The 21,028-nt window shown below is 34.3% G+C and overlaps 1 protein-coding gene and 1 long non-coding RNA gene across 2 annotated transcripts; one reads left to right on the top strand and one right to left on the bottom strand.

Moving 5' to 3' along the window:
- The first annotated feature begins 26 nt into the window (after positions 1–26).
- On the top strand, positions 27–2,256 carry LOC110467181. Its single transcript, XR_002464822.1, has 4 exons — positions 27–251; positions 435–469; positions 1,043–1,210; positions 1,379–2,256. It is a non-coding gene; the product is annotated as an uncharacterized LOC110467181 (long non-coding RNA).
- Positions 2,257–4,368: 2,112 nt separating this feature from the next.
- On the bottom strand, positions 4,369–16,750 carry LOC110467212. The gene is made up of 2 exons (XM_021524219.1): positions 16,271–16,750; positions 4,369–7,122 (listed from the first exon to the last, which is right to left on the bottom strand). Exon 2 carries the CDS (start codon positions 7,070–7,072, stop codon positions 5,720–5,722), a length of 1,353 nt encoding a protein of 450 aa, XP_021379894.1. The 5' UTR covers positions 7,073–7,122; positions 16,271–16,750; the 3' UTR covers positions 4,369–5,719.
- Positions 16,751–21,028: the final 4,278 nt, after the last annotated feature.

Below are 21,028 nucleotides of genomic sequence, written 5' to 3'. Positions count from 1 at the left end.
ATTAGCTCACAATCCCTAATGATAAGACCTGACTACTGCATTAATTAAGATTGTAAAATGCAGTGAGTTAACGAACTACTCTGTTATAATGGAACTAAACTACAACCTATTGCAAACCAAACCAAGAACAAACGATTAACTCAACTTAGTACAAAGTGAATCCAGGAAAAATGGTGTAGAGGAGATGGAACAAACAAAATCCTGCCATCAGTGGCACGTGGTCCTTATACTCTTACTATGTACAGTTGATGGTGAGTAGGTGTAGTGGTAATATATCAAATTAGTATAATCTCGATATTTGTATCCGTTCGTCATTCAATCGTAGTCTTTTGCTGTCAAAGTTATGGTTAACTGAAAACCATGTTATCCGTCATTAATTAAATCATACTTTTATAGACTTAACACATGTATTGTTGTTTTCTTCTGTCTTACAGGTATTATGTGTGGAAATTCAACGGAGGACACGACGGTAACACATTTTCCCATTGTGTCATATAAAATAACAGATATTATTTAAATGATAATTAATGTCACGATATAATAAACAAAGGATCGGTACTTTAATTCCAGTTTATTTTGGTAGGAATGCATGGAATGTTTTATATACATATTGTAAATCAAACGTTATAATAATAGATTGCTTTTATAACGTTAATGTATGGCCAGAACCGCTACTATATTTATTGCTTGAAATGATTTTTTTTTAAACATTTATGACAGTATTTAATACAGTTTAGTAGAGGAATATTCCTATGATTCGCAGTAGCCCATCTTATGTTCAAAACAACAGCACAGTAACCCTATTTTTGTTTTTCTTGTCTTTGATGTAACTTTGTTTGTTTGATGCGATAGAAAACTGCCTTAAAACGGTGGGCAATACAGGTTGGTCAAGTTCTCTGGGTTTTTAGCAAATATGGAAAATTTTGTAAAAATTCAAAAAATTAGATAATTTACACCAGTTATACTTATTGTATTGACAGTGTGAAATAATCAGAAATACGTTATAAAGTAATGAGAACTAAAACAGTTTTTTTTTTCTCAGGAAAATCTGTTCACCAGCAACCAATTCATTGGTATCACGGCAGGACTAGGTACCTTCCTATTTATAGGTATATACCTGTACTGTTTATGGAAGTGTACGTGCGGCAGTCCTGATGATGATAAAGACGACAAACAGAACCGGGTAGACGACATCAGAAATAGATAACAGGTAACAGATTGCTTTCACTTTACGGACACAACCCTAAATGCTTACGTTTTTGCCAACATATTTTATAAGAAATATTTTTGTAATAGTTGAAAGTAAAATGCAGATAATTTCAAATAGACAAATTTATTTTTACAGAAAAGTGAAACATTGTTATTGTCTTTTATCCAGTGCACAAGAAGTTATGGAATTCCTTAAATACCTCACAGGGCGAGTGAGAGGAAAATAGAGAGATGGGCAACATTTTGCCGAGCCGTGAGAAAAAAAAAAATCCGAAATATATTCCTGACGTCGATATAGATAATTTGTTTGGACAATGATCATTTTGTGAATGGAACATGTGGTCGAGCTAGGGAGGCACAAACTGTTAATGCTGTTAATGTTGTTGTTGATATTGTTGTTGTTGTTGTTGTACGATTGCATGCAGCGTCTTGCAGTTTCTTAAGTTTGAAGATATATATATAATTACAATGCATTTGAAAGCTACTGATGCCACTGTTATTTTGTCATGTTTTTATTAGTATACACTCAGTTTGCATATGTAATTACAGCTAATAATAATGATAGAACATTCCTCGAGTCATGCCTTCGTTGTTTATTCTACAATTTTGTCGTTAGAGTAGCAAAGCATGAAAGTAGTGATGTGAAATACAGAAAATCAGCGGGGAAAACACGCCTGTTAAAACCTATAGAATATCAATTATCTGTGTAGTTGTTATACTAACATGCTGGATTAGCGGGATACATATCTGGTCAAATATACAGAAACGATCATATAAACCAACACCGATATATTTCGGATGAAAAGGGTTTCCCGTATTCATACTTCAGACTTTCAATACATGATATAGTGATATATTGATTTCGATAACATGTTATATGGTAATGTGATGGTGACAGGTAAATATGGAGAGACCATGACAATAGTACATATGTATGTATACGCTAAAACTTTTAACATTTCATACTCACTTGGTTATGATAGGTGTTCCTCCCAAACAATGTATGACATAATATTTGGGAAGCTAGCAAATAGATTTAAAAATGTAATATTAAGTTGTACATTGTAGCAATAACTTTTTGTTGTTTTAATAATTTTGTAATATATGCAGGTCATGTATTACATGTTATAGCATTTATAGTTGTTCAATTTAGTCTGTTGATGTTTTTTCAATATTTAATGTTTGTTGGAATTATAATAAATGTTGCAATGTCGTTGGATTTGTTTCTTTTATTGGGAATTTTCTTTAGGATAATATTAAGAACAAATGAGACGTTATTGAGATTGAAACGAAAATTGCAAAGATTGAATCTGATAATAAAATAGTAAACCGTACAACCACACTGGAAAATGTGACACGTAGATAAACAAACATGATCTACATGTAACAGCCTGCTGTTTAGCCCGGTGTAAGAGTTGGGGGTTTCTGTCTCTGTTGCCTCTGTTAACGGACATTAAAGGATATTGATCTGCTGCTCTGTTACAATTTGGACATCTATATTGTATTTTCCCTTATAATTTTTTCTGTTTGACTGCTTGATAGCCCAAAGCAAAAAGTAATATGATCGGGTTGAATGCTTACTACAATTTCTATGAAACTTTATGACGCTTGAGAGGCCCCATAATATGAGGAAAATTTGGCTTCCATGCTTTGTCAAAAATAGTAATACCTGTTTTGAAACATACCATTATTTAATAAAATCATCAATATTTAAAAACAAAACAAAACCATTCATCTGAGACATCGGTTTTGACAAATTGGTTCCACAGCTAATCATCAATTTGTAGATTTCTGTCGAAAAAAAACCCACTATTTGGAGGTAAATGTTTATGATGTAATATTGAATATCCGGTCGGCGGTTAACAAGTTCAGTGGTCGCTTACAGAAATCTGAGTGTGGTTCTTTGAAGGGAAATATTATTGTCACTGTTGTTTTTTCTTTCAGTCAGACCATTGGTTAGGGCATCATTTACGGTAGGATAACACCACCCCAGACTCGAACCGGTTAGGGCATCATTCACGGTTGGATAACACCACCCCAGACTTGAACCGTTAGGGCATCATTTACGGTTGGATTACATCACCCCAGACTTGAACCGGTTAGGGCATCATTTACGGTGGGATTACACCACCCCAGACTTGAATTGGTTAGGGAATCGTTTACGGTTGGATTACACCACCCCAGACTTGAACCATAACACTTCGACATTCCTTCTGCAGTAAAATGTCAATGTGGTTGATACTTTTAGGGAATCTGTGTGAGTGATTTATATATCAGTTTGTCGTAACATCCATAACAGGTGTGATGGCAATGACATGCATATAAAAAGGAACTTAAAGTACATTTAGATTTGCTCCAGACTGTATTTTTTATTTGTTCGTCACTAATTTTTCATTACGGTGCTGACCGAAGTTGCAAAGTAAAAAGCATGTATGTAACAAAATAAAAATCGTCTTGTTCATATTTCGATCGATGACAGTATGAAAGTTCAAGGTTACGTTTTCTTGCTAATGAAGACGCGAAAATGATTTTTGGAAAAAAGAAGAAAGGAATTATGGGTGAATTATAGGCAACTTATTCATGTAACGTTATAGGCTGGATATATCTATCGAATTGTCGGGGGCATGCCGAGTTGTCTCCCTTACACCTTTAACTTAAAGTCGTTAGTCCTTCTTTTCAAGTCAGTTTAGACATTTTTTGAATGATGTTTCCATCTACAGTGGCAATAAAACTTGACTCTGGACGTATAATAGTATTGGAATGGGAATGAAAAGGCCACTTTTACATTTACTAGTAATTAAGTGTAAATATGCTGATAAAACTGAGCAGAAATCAATCCCTTAATTCAAGACACTAATATCATAGATAGAGTTAATGGCATGCTATTAAAAGTCATTGGTCTCTTGACTATTTACGCTACGAACATAGCTAAAAGTTAGCAAAAACTTATCAGCACACAAAATACTTTGTAGATTCGTTTTGTCTGGTTTGTCATCCGCAAGGTCAACGAGTCGTGTATGGTGTATAGAGCAACACATTTCGTTCCGAACAGCAAGCACAGTGACAGTACATGTTGAAGCAATGAGAAACATATTTTATAACGCAATTACATGCTTTTCTTGTGATATCACATTTTAATGATTTCAACAAGTACAAAAATTAGACAACAATGAGTATAATATACATAAAAATATGTGTTTAATACTGAAATGTTGCAAAATGGATATACGAACATGTAAAGTTTACTTTATGTAAAACACGGAAGATTGATAATTAAGTTTGAAGACTTAAGTCTATTTGATCACGTGAATATGAAAAATAACGTGCAGGGACGCTCATGTTATAAATAACTAAGGATGTTCCTGTTTGCCAAATCCAAGAATTCTGATGTCAACCAAACAGATCATGTGTTATACCAGCATGTTTACAGTATCAGCTCTTCAGGTGATCAGTTGTTAAATCACATGTAGAGCTAATACATTAACAGCGTGTATGAAGAATGTTACGTCTTTAGGTCAATTTACTCACATCTTTTATAATGTACTTTGATTATATATTTATAAATCTAATATCGACGATATCATTGTCGCTAAACTTAAACCATTATCATGCATGACAATGTAAGTATTTTTAAGGAAATCTAAACCTAGTAACACTGTATAGTAATCGTTTCCTTTATAAAGAGTAATCAGGTCCTGTAACATTTTGTGTTTCATTTTCAGGCATAAAAGTTGGCAGACATGTTAATATTCAGACCTTAGATGTCTGTTTCAGAACTCAGAAAAAAACAGCTCGATAGTTAATCCGTCCTGAATTCGAAGGTAAATGAGTGAGTGAATCGGTAAAACCGGCAGTAGTGACGCAGTGTGCCCAAAATGTAGACACGAAACAATTTCAGTTTTGCGTCTTGTAAAGGATTCGGTAACATCATAATATATAAAGAATGTTTGTCATCATTTGCTCAGTATTTGGAATAAAAATAGCAATACGTCGCCCGATCTATTCCGTTTCACATACAGGTTTGTTATTATTGATGTGTTATCTATGCTCAACATCTCTAAGCAATCACCAATCTTTTCATTCATATATTATATGCTTTAATTCATACAGTTAATAGTGATCTCAATTTTGAGAGTTTCGCTTAATGAGGCTGATCGAAAACAGCAGTTAGAATCATGGTCAGACCATTCATAGTATAGCAGTAAATATGCATTTTTGTTTCAATAAGCTAAATAATATATATATCTTTAAATACCTTTAAGTTAATTACTTGATACAAAATAATACCAACTTTGATCTGAAGTAAATATAATTTTCCTGTTAACTCAACTTTAAATGACTTTCTTTGTCCTGTTCTTCCTTAAGACAACCAAAATGATTTCTAATATTGAAAAAGAATAGCATTGGTATATATATTGTAGTTAAAATGAAACATTATTACTGCTGTGATGTTGCCACAAGGCTTGGCATCTGAACAGACAGGTGACATTACTAAACACTATTGGAATTACTACGTTGAAATCCTGTTTATTATTCGAGCTTCACTGATGTCATTCCCAGCCCAATGTGACTCCTCTTCAAGCTCGTCTAAGTACCTTCTGCCACTCTTGCCCCTGTGTGACTTAACGGGTGAGTCTCTAGTTGAAGATGGTGGCGTCCGGACAACCATGTATTCGTCTAAGTCTCTGTGGAGAGCGATGTCAGAGTATTTTCCACTAACGTGCGACCTACGTGTCCTTTGCCCGTTCACATCAAACATCATTTCAAGTAGGAGTTGCTCAGATGATTCACCTTTTGGTAAATTTTCCAGAACTTTCTCCGACTCTGATGGATTGTCAGTGTTCATATTTGTTATTTTCTGTACTGATTTCATGTCTAAGTTTTGAGTTCTAATAGCTACCTGTCTTTCCCTGTTTTTGAGGAGTCTGTACGGATTGTTAAAGAATCGTACTCCTTTCTTTGCGAACGACTTATTGTACTTAGGGAATTCTGTGCCGTTTTCAGGTGCAATTGTCACTTCTTGTGGATCATTATTTATATGTAAGAAAGCACTGCCAGCTTTACCGGATTCATTGGGAGCAGTAGTTGTATTGACGGTTTCCTTCTTGTCGTCTTTCGATACCCTAGATGGTGATTTTGATATTACGAAATCTCCACTGACGGACGAAGAGAAGCCCAGGTTAAGACCGTTGACCGGTTTGAAGCTTCTGCCTTTTAGTTCGAAAGATGACTTGTTTCTATCTACTGGAGATGGTCTCATGGCAGGAAAAGTGACACTCTCGCTAGCAGAGGAAGGAACAGATATAAAAGATGATGAATGCATACTTCTATTGTCTTTGAACTCTGTTTTTGCTGAAGAACTGTCACCATTTCGATTGTCTGTTGTTCTCCATGCGGGTTCACTTCGAGCTCTGGTTTTAATATTGTGGCGCGCTCGATACATCTCCTGTGCAGATGTTTTATAACTTCCCACTCTTTGGTCACTGAAGTACTTTACAAATGATTTTGAGGAACATCCATTTAAAGGTTGTCCACAAAGAACAAATTTAGGTTGATCATCTACGACCGTCCCTTCACTTGTGATATAGGGAGAGTCCATGGTGGATATTCCAAAATTTGCATTTTGAATTCTATTTAGGAAGTCCATGCGTCTTGTGATATGACTAGGCCCTGCTGGCATCTGCTCCAAAGCTTTCCTATTTGCTTTGCGCAAGACAAACTCATACGATCTATCAACGGCTGCCACATTCGGATTACTCGCTCTGTTTGCCTTTGACATTGACAACAAGGGTGACGTCGGAGTGTTCCGAGGAGCCGGCGTCCCCTTTATTTTTAGTCTATCAACCGTGCCTTGTTTTTTCATCTTTGTATCTGGTTTTGTCTTCAGAAATTATACATCTCATAGAATAGTTCCTGCAACGTACAAGAATACACAAACTTAATATGTTGTTAAATTTCAGAAAATTTGTTGTTAATTGTTATCATAACGAATCATATACTTTATCTAAATGCTTTACAAAGGCTAAGTATATATCAGTTAATAAAACGTATCTCGATATCTGGAAAACCAAACAATAAATAAACGTGTATGAATGGGACACAAAACGCTTGTTCATAAATAAGTATTGTCCTCAATATTTAGTTTGACAAGGCCCTTCAGACATTAAACAACAACTCAAACAAATCGATTTCATTGTTAATATCAATCTCACAACATTTAGAAATAAACTATAAGTTTATACGAGTTGATAATTAATGCAAAATATGTTACAGCATGTAGGTTAAGGTCACTGTTGAAATAATTGGACGTATATGGTGTATTGTTAATGGGTAATCGCCTGCTCTGTTATGCCTCATATAGAAATGCTAGAAATCAATTTATAGTTTATACACATTAAATTGCAAGACTTACTTTTTTATAAAAGTGTAATATTAGGTTTTCCTTTATAATGACCATTTGCACGCTGTAATGCACCTAAAAAAGTATATTGTTGATACATTGGGAAAATATATACAGCTTGATTATCCTGTAACGACACATACAAATAAAGATTTACAGTATAATTGACTCAATAGTATATAATGTAAATAAGATAAATATATTTCATGAGATATACATTACGCTTAGCAATACAAGGAGAAAAGGTTCTGAAATCAAGTAAAATGCAACTATTTGTCGAATTCAAATGCTCACGAAAAGAAACGTTTGAAGCAAATTGTGAAACGTATGTTTCGTGATTTAAGGTTTTCTGTCAGTTTTAATTAATGAAGTAGTAAGATGGAAGAGATGCCATAATTGCACACGAATCTGATTGGTTGACACCAACACATATTCATTACCTGACCCATTTTGAATTCTACAAGCTATCTGGCACTTCGGTATTAAACACATTCCTTTAAGGCTTTGATCCTTCTTGTTTCAATGTTTTCTGTAGTTGTATTTGAACCCAAGGTCACTTTAAACCAAGATCTGTAATAGCTTACATTAACTTACTGTTATTAAACGGGTGAATAAATGAATGCGAAAAAGATATTTATTTTCTATAGCTGTGTAATAGTAGCGATACGTGATGTATGTAGATAAATGACACTGTATTTATAATTCCCTTGATTAAATTATTGTTCATTTTTTAGTAAGAATATGTAATAAATGACATACGTATCTGATAACGACAACTCTCACGACTTACACTGATGAAACGCTACACTATTGTATCATCAGCCTTTGGATAGAGAGAAATCATTTGTTCATTCGGTAAGCATTATTGAACTTATTTTTATCATAAAGCTGCCACTATATCTATGTTAATTGAATTTGTACACGTAGGCGTTCCCATATTACACCAAAACTTACCAGTATGTAAGAAGTATCCGCAAATTAACAGTGAAGAAAGTTTAGTGGAAAGTAACTCATATAAGTTTATTTCACTAAAGGTCAATAAAGGTACAGATGAATTAATAACTTTGGTTAAATCAGAGGGTGGAAGTGAACAGGCATTGGCATTAACCATACTATAAACCTATATTATTATCAATTGAATCTAATAAAACTGTATCGATTTCATTTGTAGATATTAATATTTGATATCGCATAGCTTGGAGGCTCCTACACTGTATATACAATTCTTGATCCAGTTAATCTCTCGCTAGGTCTACCAAGACATCATTAGCGCCGAGTGAGGTGTGTCCGCTAACTTGATGACACACACAGACCTACTTTTCATTCAGTAATAACATTCGCATTTGTTCCTAACCTTAATAATATATATACAACTTATACTTTTAGATATTTCTGTATACAGATTTTCACTTTTATCTATCAACGAAATTGACTTGAAAGACAGACATATTTTTACAGAGACGGTTAAGTTGACAATACTTTGGTGATCTGTTTCGGTATGTACTACACCTAAAGCAAGTTTGTTACGGCCTCCCATAACTACCGACATTATAATAGGGTTTCTTAAATTCAATTATTTAACTTTAAGTACTTTCCGATGCAATGCCAAGTACATGTATGATATTATAGTATGCATGCTTATGTAGCATGATAAGCTGTACACTTTTATCGCAAAATCTTTAACAAACAATTAAATCAATCATCAATACCCTTTCGTACAAATCTATTAATGTGTAAAGCAAGAGCATTTGTAAATATATATATATAATATATATTGATATAGTGTATTATGATAATACAGCAGTGTATCGTTAAGTGATGGTATTATGATAATATAGCAGTGTATCGTTAAGTGATGTTATTATGATAATATAGCAGTGTATCGTTAAGTGATGGTATTATAATAATATAGCAGTGTATCGTTAGGAAAACAAGAAAACACCTAAATGAAAACAAAACCGTGAACTGCAAATGTATATTTAGAGAACAAGAAGTTTGTACCAAAATTTGTATTTCAATTATAGATGATAAAGTATAAGTCTGTTATGTTTGGCAAATTCAAGAGAATGTTTGTAAGCCAAAACTTGTTAAATCATATACATAACACAAGCAAAAAGCACGTCGATAGTAACGTGTTTTGTTTTGTCTTTTGCTTTGTGTTTTAATATTTTTTTGTTTAGTTTTTGTTTGTTTTCTTTTACCTGACGACAAAAACCAAAGAACCTTGATTTTATTTACAGTAGTACTAAAGGCATCACAATTGAGAATCAATCAGGATTTCGAAATATGCATTCATGTCAAACTGCTCTTCCTGCACTTACAAATAGATGGTATGATGAATTGGACAAGGGAAACCTCATCGGTGTAATGTATATTGATTTTCGTAAGGCTTTTGACCTTGTTGACCATAAGATACTACTCCAGAAAATGAATATATATGGATGCTCTGAAAATTCCATCATGTTTTTTACCTCATACCTTTCAAACAGATTTCAGAAAGTATCTTTCAAAAGTTCTTTAAGTGATGCCTGTGAAATTACAACTGGTGTACCTCAAGGTTCCATAATTGGGCCTTTGATGTTTTTATTATATGTCAATGATCTGCCACTCTGCTCAAAACATTGTGAACTTTTTATGTATGCAGATGATACTTCAATGCAAAAAGCAGACACAAATTTGGATGTTATCGAATCATGTCTACAAACGGATTTTAATCATGTAAAGAAATGGTGTGATGTCAACAAAATGGTCATAAATACTGATAAAACCAAAGTAATGTTAATTGGAAGTAAGAAAAAAAAACAGAGACTAAAGAAAAATCTAAATATTATAGCTGAAAATTCAAACTTGGAAGTTGTACAAAATGAAAAACTGTTAGGCGTTCGTATTGATGACACCCTAACTTGGGAAAAACATGTACAAGACGTCCTAAAGAAACTTAATTATAAAATTTATCAACTATGTAGAATAAAGAAATTCTTACCAGTATCGGCAAGAATCACTTTCCACAACTGTTTTATACTACCATATATTGACTTTTGCTCGAACGTTTGGGGACATTGCTCTCAAAAACTGGTACACAAACTTGAAAGAATTCAAAAACGAGCACTGCGGATTATACTAGATGCCGACTATACTGTTCCCGGTGCACAGCTGTTTGTAAAACTAAAATGGCTGCCTTTTACGTACAGAGTTGAATATAACGAATGTGTTCTGATGTTTAAAGTAATAAACAAGCTATGTCCAAATTACCTAGACTGCAATACTCTTGTGAGCAATGTCCATACTATCCAAACCAGGTCAGCTGCGGCAGGTAGATATGTTGTACCCAAACACAAAACGGAAAAATTCAAAAGCTCTTTTAAATATAATGGACCGACACTCTGGAACAATTTGCCAACCACTGTCTCTAAATGCCAATCACTAAACAGTTTTAAGTTCGAGTGCAAAAAACATCTCAATGTAATCTATAAAGACAAGTGTAAAGAAAATTAAAAATCTGCACCCCCTTTCCCTCCTGAAATATCTATCTGCTGTAGTACCTGGAATATGACACACGTGTATCTAAATGAAGTTTTAGAATTTATCTTAATTACTATTCCTAATGCCCTAATCAACACTTTGGTATTAACTCACGCTACATTAGCGTATATTCTGTAATTTTTTACCCTTTGTCACAATGACATGTATGTATATTAGACGCATTATGCGTTTCTTAAATCTTCTAAAATGCAGCATGAGAATTTATGCATTGCATGATATTTAGCCAACTTTTTATTTTCCAATACACGTGTGACATATTTTATTGTAAGCCTGTGTGATATCACATACCAATATATCTGTGATATGTATTACGTAGTTTTGTTATTGGATACACGATGCAGGAGTGTGTTGTTGTTTTTTGTTTTTTGTTTTAAAAATAATACAATGTTTTATTACCTGTGATATGTTACTTAATTTCTTATGTATGTACGTGTATGTCATATCCATGTTGTAAATATTGCACATTTTATGTCGACCACATGTGAGACGAGTCATTGACTCAATGTGTTATCGAATTTAAATAAAGTCTATTATTATTTATTATTATTATTATTATTATTATTATTATGTAGTATCCGACGTAAACATTCCTTGAATGTCTTCTTACTTAAACTGTTTTTTATGAAAACAATATAGAACAGAACAAAATAACAAAAAGTTTTAGTAAATCCCTTAAATCAAAGGATATTTAAATATGATTATAAACCTTAAAAATGTACAACTAAGTAACAAGCCAATGATAATTATAACACTACCATACATCCATGTACCCATTGTGACTTCCATATACATACTATTCAGACGTATGCTTGAAGTAATATCAAAGTGGATACTGCATAGCAATTTTGGTGTTTCTATTTGAATGCAGGTCTAAGTAATATTCTTTACTGTGTCATATCATTTGTATCATCATAAAATTTAAACTTGGCGCCTAGACAAACAAGTCTGATCTTAATATATATACATAACATGCATCGTTATACCTATATTTCTTTGAAAAATGTAGCAGTTATTTGTGGGTGAGTTCAAACATATTTTTAAACAGTAAGTTTATATATTTCAACAAAAAATTATAAATCAGCCCTGCCAACAGTATACGTTATGTAAATTTGTCTTTTAACTAGTAATACAGAGTAATCCTACCCATGTTTCTTGTATTACTGTATTTATATCAGTCAATAGTACAGAGTGCCACTACTCTTTATTCGTGTATGCATGTCTTGCCTACCTATCGTTCTTGTATGCCTGTATATAAACCAGTCAGTTATGTTTAGTAACATTATCATTTATTCTTGTATGCCTGTCTAGCCTACCTTTGTTTCTTGTATGCTTGTCTTTGTACCAGGCAGTTATACTTAGTAACCCTACCCTATATTCTTGTATGCCTGTCTAGCCTATCTATGTTTCTTGTATGCCTGTCTATGTACCAGGTAGTTATGTATGTCTGTCGAGCCTACCCATCGTTCTTGTATGCTTGCCTTTGCACAGAGTAGTAATACAGATTAACCCCTCCCTTGGTACTTGTATGCATTTCTAGCCTACCGATGTTTCTTGTATTTGTGTCAATGTACCAGACAGTAACACAGAGAAACCCTACCATAGGCTCTTGAATGCATTAAGCCTAGCCATCACAAACAAATGCATGTATATATGCCTTTCCTTTATAACAACTGCTGGCAGTACGATGTAAACATTTCCTACGGAAGTTATTATATTTCTGAATAAAGAATTGACGTTACCATAGAATGGCATTTATTATGAATATATTCATTCGATACTTAATCTAAACATTAACTGGTTACTCTTACCAGTAGTGAATACTCAGGACCATACAATGACATTGCCAGATACCGCAAAAGAAATGGAATGAGGATTGTATAGGTAGAAGGATGGTTAAAGGAATATGAACATGAAAAGGGGAATTAAAAAAAAGCCCAGGAGAAATACATTTAAAGACAATAACAAAAATCAGGTATTACTGATAGCATGAATAATATACCTCCAATCCTCGTTAATCAATCTGTTTTAGTTCTATGTTATAGTGACTGAATTGAGATACCTTTTGGTTTACTGGAACAATTCTAAAACTAAAACTAAAACTGTAAGCCAATGGCTAACTAATACCCTTGCTGCTATATAAACCAGAACTGTAAGCTTAAGGCTTACTAAGGCAAAACATTGCAAAGCAATCCATAGTCTCTCACCAGTAATGATTTCTTTATTGACAGAGATGTACACTTATTTAAGTATACTGGTCACTGACATACTTCCTGTACTCCTTCCCCTTGCCAAAACATACTTACTTACCAAATTTGTTAGCCCAGATGAACCAGTTTTACTAAAATTGTCCTATTAGTTAAGGAGATTGTGTCAGGATAAAGATTTTTAACAAAGGGCCATAACTCCTTAGAAAGGGTCGAAATGAAAAGAATACTAGCCTGATGCACGACATCAGGGGGTAATTACAATATCTGTAAACTTTCATTGAAATCGGCCCAGTACTTTATGAGGTAGACAAAGGTTTATTCAACAAAGGGTCATAATTCCTTTTAAAAGGTTGGAATAAAAAGCACTTCTTATATGCACAACGTCAGGGGATAGTTACAATATCTGTAAATAAAAAATGAAATTGGCCCAGTAGATTAGAAAAAGTTGTCAGGACAAGAATTTTTCAAGAAAGGGCCATAACTCCATAAAAAAAGTTTCGTTGAAATCGATCCATAACTTGAGAAGGAGTTGTCCGGACAAAATGTTTAAGGATTTTTTTCAACAAAGGGCAATAAATTCGTAAAAAGAAAGGTCAGAATGAAAAAATAATACATTGATGCACAACTTCAGGTGGTAGTTATCTTATCTGAAAAGTTTCGTTGAAATCGGTCCATTACATGTACTTGAGAAGGAGTTGTCCGGACAAAATCTTTTTACGGACAGACAGACAGACGGGCAGACAAGCTGATTCGAGTATACACCCTAACTTCCTTGCGGGGGTATCTCATCAAACACTGACTGATATCCGATTTGTGTTAGCAGAACAAAAAAATCTTGCACTGTTAACCATATTGTTCCTAATAAAAAGGCATCATCACCCTAATTTTATTAACGTTGCTTAGCTCCAATGCTTTCGTATAAAAAACGTAAGCGATTCCCTTAAGTGAGAGAATGTTAGTGAAATTGAGGCAAGGTTATATAGGATTAAATTGTTACACAATCAGGTATCCCGAACCAGTAAAAAAGCATAAGTAGGTTTAACTGACCATGTATGGTAATGGGGTTATGATCGTTTAAGTGATATCATACACAAAACGCATCGTATCACCAGTGACAAAGAGGAAGAAAAACACCACAGTGTCTACACGCAGAGACAAAAGTTCAAATCATAGCCGATATAGTAGAAAGCGACAGGAAGATAATAAACAACTTTTCAAGAGGATAACCAGTATGAAATCCACAGAAACCAGATGATCCGTATCCTGTCACACCCGTCATGTAACTTCATATAGCACCCGTCTTGGTGTTTTCGCCATTGCAGGAAGGTAAGTTGGTCCCCAACGATAAATTACAAATAAATATGTGTATACCAGTGCCGATATTGAAATACCTTCGTGAGAAATCAGGGGGTGATGACTACTTCTCTGGTCGGTATTGCTATGAAAGTCACAATGTTGATTGTGACGTCGCTAAAGTTAAGAAACAATACGTGGTGTTGTGACTAAGAGGTCGAACAAGTAAAAAGGAGTCGGTTTTACACTCTTGCTAAAATTACAACCATATTATCACTTCCCGAATGGGCTTGATAAGCATTTGGATTACATACATATTGAAACTGCTATACTCATGTTGAGTAACCTTGCTTTATAATGGCCGATTGGATTTATATGTCATCTTTTTGAAAAGACATTCTATACACAAGACAGTATTTTCAATTTACAACTTAATTGAAACGAAAACAAAATGTGGGATATTAGTTCGCTTTGAATGCAAAATAGTTTTTGAACGGGGCAACCATGATTTAAAATACAGAAATAAAAATAGGCCATTGAATGATTAAACCGATATTGCTTGATCTCATGCTTTGAATTACCTAACATAGAAGTATCAGTCATGATACGCCAAAATTGTCTGCAGGCTAAAGTGAGCATCTACACCAACATATTGTTCTCTTTAACATTAAAATTATTAAAAGAAAACAGTGTGTACGCTATCAATAAAATATGGGTCAAAACTACTGTGATATTACTCCCGCCTACATATGAATATTTCCGTTTGACGATTGACTAGAGCCGGAGATATGTGGCTAAATATTGAATGCATTGGTGCCCGTACCCTGTGTTTTATTGATCTGTCCCTGATTGACCCCATTGTGTCAGGGTGGTGATGAGCGCCCGCCAACCCGATAACATAAAGTCTTGTATCTGTGGGATCTGAACCGTACGGGCGTGTGGATACCTTACCGACCACAGGTAGAGTACTGTTTAGCCGAGGTCATGGTCACTTAAAGACATGAACGTGACACTACCGACATACATTGTATATGTAACTAACGAGGAATTCCGAACAAGACTGAGAATTACAAGGTGTCAAAACATTTGATTCTGTTGGCCTCATGGATTACACAAACGTGTCTAGTGGCACAAACAACTATTCGCTTATGTAACGTTTCAATGCGATGATCTGTGATGGTTTAGGTCGCAAACTGAACCATATTCAGAATAAAAAGCATAAGAGAAGAAAATACTAACTACGACATGATGTTATATTCTAATTTAACAGCTATGATTACGAAGAATCAATTTTCAAGTAATACTACTATCAATTACTGTTATCAATAGCTAATACCAATAAATACTATCAATAACTGCTTATAACAACTTCAATCAAATATAAGTACCTATTCTCAATATCTGCTATCAATAGTTATATAAATGTCTACCAGTTTTCAAATGACATTTGTTGGTGTGAGAACATTATACTCCGCTACAATATTAATAACTACTTTCAAAAACACCTATCAATTTATCGATCTTTATTTTCAATAAATAGAATCAATAACTAGTATTTTAAATAACTACTCTTTCAAAAACCACTAGTTATGAGGTTGCACGGTCCTATTGTACTTACCTTTATTAGCACAGGATTTTCCTTCTAGTCCATCTCAGCAGATACCCTGCACGCTCACTCCGGTTTGGTACAATACAGATTTGTGAAACATGCCCATTGTTTGTTTATAGAGTTTTACTTCATCCTTCTACGTTTCTTCTTCACTTTCACGGGGTAAATAGTTTATGTTAACTTACAATAGTTCTCATGTCATGGATTTTCCATTCATAAAAGTCTGTATCACAATAACAGTGTATCTACCGATCATGGTCGCGTCATTAAACGGTAGTTACACCTTACACCCGTTCCTTACGTCTTGGCATGACCGTGGCGGGCTCGCTGTCCTGGCAGTGAAACACTTTAATGGCTACTGTACAAGTATTTTCCAAGCCCTAAGTATCATTGGTAGACTATGAGGAAATACTGTCGATTTAAAGCTTGTTACAATTGGTGGTATCTAGACTTACGGAGTATACGAATGCCTGCTCCCAATACACAGGACCTGTTTAGTCTAGCCGCTCATGTGTGGCAGGATTATGGTGGACCGATTAAATCTTTATTAAAGCAGATACCTTTACCAGTACATTTCAAATCAGATTTAATGAATCACACTGAACAATAACCAGTACACATGCATATGTATGTAGAATATTAAAGGATCATAGGATCTAACAAATACCCTTATACAATAATTGATCCAAAATACAGAGTACAATAAAAGAAAAATTAGGTTGGAATTGTTGAACTTGTATTATAATATTAGTAACCATTTTTATCTATTAGATTATTTTCAGTGCAGTCGACAAACTGTAAATCGAACTACGTGTTTGAAACAACGACCACTTTGTTCTGAATTAAATGCTCATTTATGGCTTGGTTTATTCTCCTTAGCACCTTAAATACAAGCGTTTGTTCCACCTTATTACCCACGATGCATTGTAAAGACCATACACACCTTATTGGATGTTGTTTATTTCTAAATGCGGTTGTTTTTTCCTGTATTTAATGATGAACTGGTTTACAAGTGTCATATGCCTTCCTATTGGATTTTAAACTAGCCGAAGGCATGATACACGTGCATTGAGCAAATAGGTGACTTACATGCAAACCACAAGCAGCATAATCTCAATCTTCAATGAAGATGTATGCTCCTTGCTGTTAAAATGATTCTGAAATTCATCAAAATGTTTGTATTCTACAGATTGTTCTATAAAAACTATTTCCTGCACAGAAATATATAACTATTAAAATTATAAACATAAAGTATAAAACATTGATGCTTTTAAGGCGGAATCACATTCATACTTTGGAATACAAAATAATGTACTAACATGTCAATAATTTATTGGTATACAAACTGATTATATAAGGTACATGCCCCTACGCATAGGTGTATAACGTTACACTTTAATACATGTCATGCAGTGTAATTATAAGGTGTTGTCAGCTAAGCCATTAAGTCCCTTGTGATTTATTGGGGTACCGCAGTCGTCAAAAGTAAAGCTGTCCTATGTGTATATTTAATGTATAGTTTGTAATAAACTGCTTTATATAGAAAACATATTCTTTGGTCTGGGTAGATTTGCTTCATATTGATAAGTGACTCTCGACCAACCAAATTCTTCTTTTTTTCATATTTCATATTTCAAGGTGATATTTTTTATAATCCTTAATCACAGCACGTGGACAACAAGATACGCTGTATGGTATAGAAACGTGTTTAGTTGAATATATTTTACAATTTAATTATCTTTTTAATCATTAAGCGAAGTGTTTCAATAAAGAGTTAAAGCGTGTATCTATCTTTATACGTCCATGAAAGCAATACGGCTTCTGTAGACCAAGCAACGTTTTACTCAATCATCTCATCTCATCTCAGCCCTAAAAGTGACCGGAAGCATTAACTGGCCCTAAAAGTGACCGGAAGCATTAACTGGCCCTAAAAGTGACCGGAAGCATTAACTGGCCCTAAAAGTGACCGGAAGCATTAACTGGCCCTAAAAGTGACCGGAAGCATTAACTGGCCCTAAAAGTGACCGGAAGCATTAACTGGCCCTAAAAGTGACCGGAAGCATTAACTGGCCCTAAAAGTGACCGGAAGCATTAACTGGCCCTAAAAGTGACCGGAAGCATTAACTGGCCCTAAAAGTGACCGGAAGCATTAACTGGCCCTAAAAGTGACCGGAAGCATTAACTGGCCCTAAAAGTGACCGGAAGCATTAACTGGCCCTAAAAGTGACCGGAAGCATTAACTGGCCCTAAAAGTGACCGGAAGCATTAACTGGCCCTAAAAGTGACCGGAAGCATTAACTGGCCCTAAAAGTGACCTGAAGCATTAACTGACCCTAAACGTGACCGGAAACATTAACTGGCCCTAAAAATTACCTGAAGCATTAACTGACCCTAAACGTGACCGGAAACATTAACTGGCCCTAAAAGTGACCGGAAGCATCAACTGTATCCACGAAAGTGTACCCAGCAAATGTCAGTTAGTCAAACATGTAAAACAAGAGAGAAATTCGAACAGGTGTCATGCGATCAGACTAAACTGTAGATCGGCGGGTAACTCGAAGTACATCCAAAGCAAAGTAATAATATGGTACTGTAGGCCTTTGGAAGCCCTTGGTGGGATTCTAGCTCTCTCTTCCCTGAACCGGAAATAGATAAAACCTGTTAGATGGCATAAAGCGAGGGTTTCAGATAGTAAAAATCGTGTAATAATAATAATAATATACAACATTATTTGATATAGCGCCCTATCTAGCTAACATAAGCCACTCTAAAGCGCTTTAAAGTGCATAGATGTACAATTAATACAATTAGCATATACTTTAATCAATAAAACTAATAGAAAATATCCATCACGCAATCAGAATAGCGGTAATTTAAAGTTAAATTCCAGATAAGTACTGAAAGTTTGAACCACAATTATGTGGTTAAGTATGACAAACCTAACATTACATTGTGTAAGTGTGTTAGGCACAGAACCAAATACCACTAGAAAGTCCTTTGATTTAAGATGCTTTCCAGCCAGTCGTTCAAAGGCTCAATGAGTAGTATATGTCATCGAGGTGTACGTGATCGTATATGGTAACTTGGTGCAAAAGATAATAACAAAGCTATATTTTAGCTAAGACAAACATTCGTAAGGTCTGTCTCTGTTCGTTCTTTAAATAATGAATAATGCCATTTCTCAACATCACTGCACTGTCAACAGAGATGTTGTGAAGATCTAACATAATGCATGGTTGTAATGTATTTTGCAGTTCATTGTACAATTAACCGTCGGGTATCATTACTTTTTCATATGGGATACTGGATTTCCACACGTCTCGAAGGAACATTTCCAGTCCTCGTTTACTGATTTATACTGATCATCATTTGGTAGTGGTGGTGACGATTGGCTAATAACCATTGGATTCCTCATACAGAAGATATTAAGAACACTGTTTATTAGGCAAGCGATCGATGTGGCTAACTATATCTAAAATCAGATCTTATTTGTAATTTTTAATTTGGCCATGTCTTACCCTCTTTACCTGGTTACTAGTATGTACAGGCGTACATATAGTCTATTTCTAGCTAGGAACTATATTTAATATTAGTTATTGTCTTCTGTGCGAGAATGATCACCTTACAATGTTAGGTTACAATGGTAATCTAAAGAAAATATTATTTTGTATTTACGCCATGCCGATTAACAAAGTTTAATATTTCCAAACATATCTATACAGGTGCAATTGTTTTCCCCAAATTTTATCCATTCTGCATTTTCTACTTGCAATAGATTTTAGTCAATTTTATTCTACAAAACAATATATTGATACCAGCTTCTAACGCATTTTAGTGTACTCTTCGATCATTTATAAGCCGGGAAAATTCACTCATTTATTTTATTTTTATTGAATTAAAATGTTATTTTTTTGTATATTGATATCTGCTAATTGTCATTATATTTGGCCCATTAAGTGTTCCCCTTTAACTAATCCTTGACATTAAATCAATACAAAAACTTAGAATAAAGTATGTAATTGATTTAGGTGCTTACAACTAATAGCGAATTAATATTAATTTAAGACATACATCAGACTAACCTCCCCTTAACTGGGAATACAATTCAAAAAGTCAAATAGAAAATAACACTCTTAAACTTGACAGGAAAAGAGACAGTTACCATGGACACATGGAAACAATGAAATTGTCAAGAACCTCTACAAACGCATAGTAATCAAAACGAGGTAGTCTGGAAGAGTAAAATGTTCGTGTACTACATGATCAACAAATCTATTTGAGCACCAACGATATTTTTCTTGATTTCGACTCTATTTTGTTATGTGTTATTCGGATAGATATTTTTTTTATTTTGATATAGTAGTATATGATATCACGCAGGACCGCAGTATATATAGCAGCACATTTATCAGCAAGAGAAAGAATATGCTAAATGACATATTAATTGGATAGAGGATGGTGATTTCATAATTACTAAACGTTTTCAAATCAGGTGAAAAGAGCTAAACAAGGAACAGTCAAAATATGTAAACAACAGGGATTGTACCCGAAACTGACTGCAAGGAAGTACATTGATGCGTTCGTGCACAGCTACAGATGTAAGTACACCGGCTTACACAATCGTATCGTTAACTATCATCTACTCATTCCAAATATGGAGGAGATATTTGACCATGGGAAATCGATATGCATATGTTTAAAGAAATCTCGAAGAAATGTCTATAACAGCGGGTATGGGGACAATCTAAAATGAGACGAGTATCTACA

Source organism: Mizuhopecten yessoensis, unplaced genomic scaffold (genome assembly GCF_002113885.1).
Source record: "Mizuhopecten yessoensis strain PY_sf001 unplaced genomic scaffold, ASM211388v2 scaffold11165, whole genome shotgun sequence".
NCBI lineage: Eukaryota > Metazoa > Mollusca > Bivalvia > Pectinida > Pectinidae > Mizuhopecten > Mizuhopecten yessoensis.
This window is presented reverse-complemented; position numbering and strand designations above follow the sequence as displayed.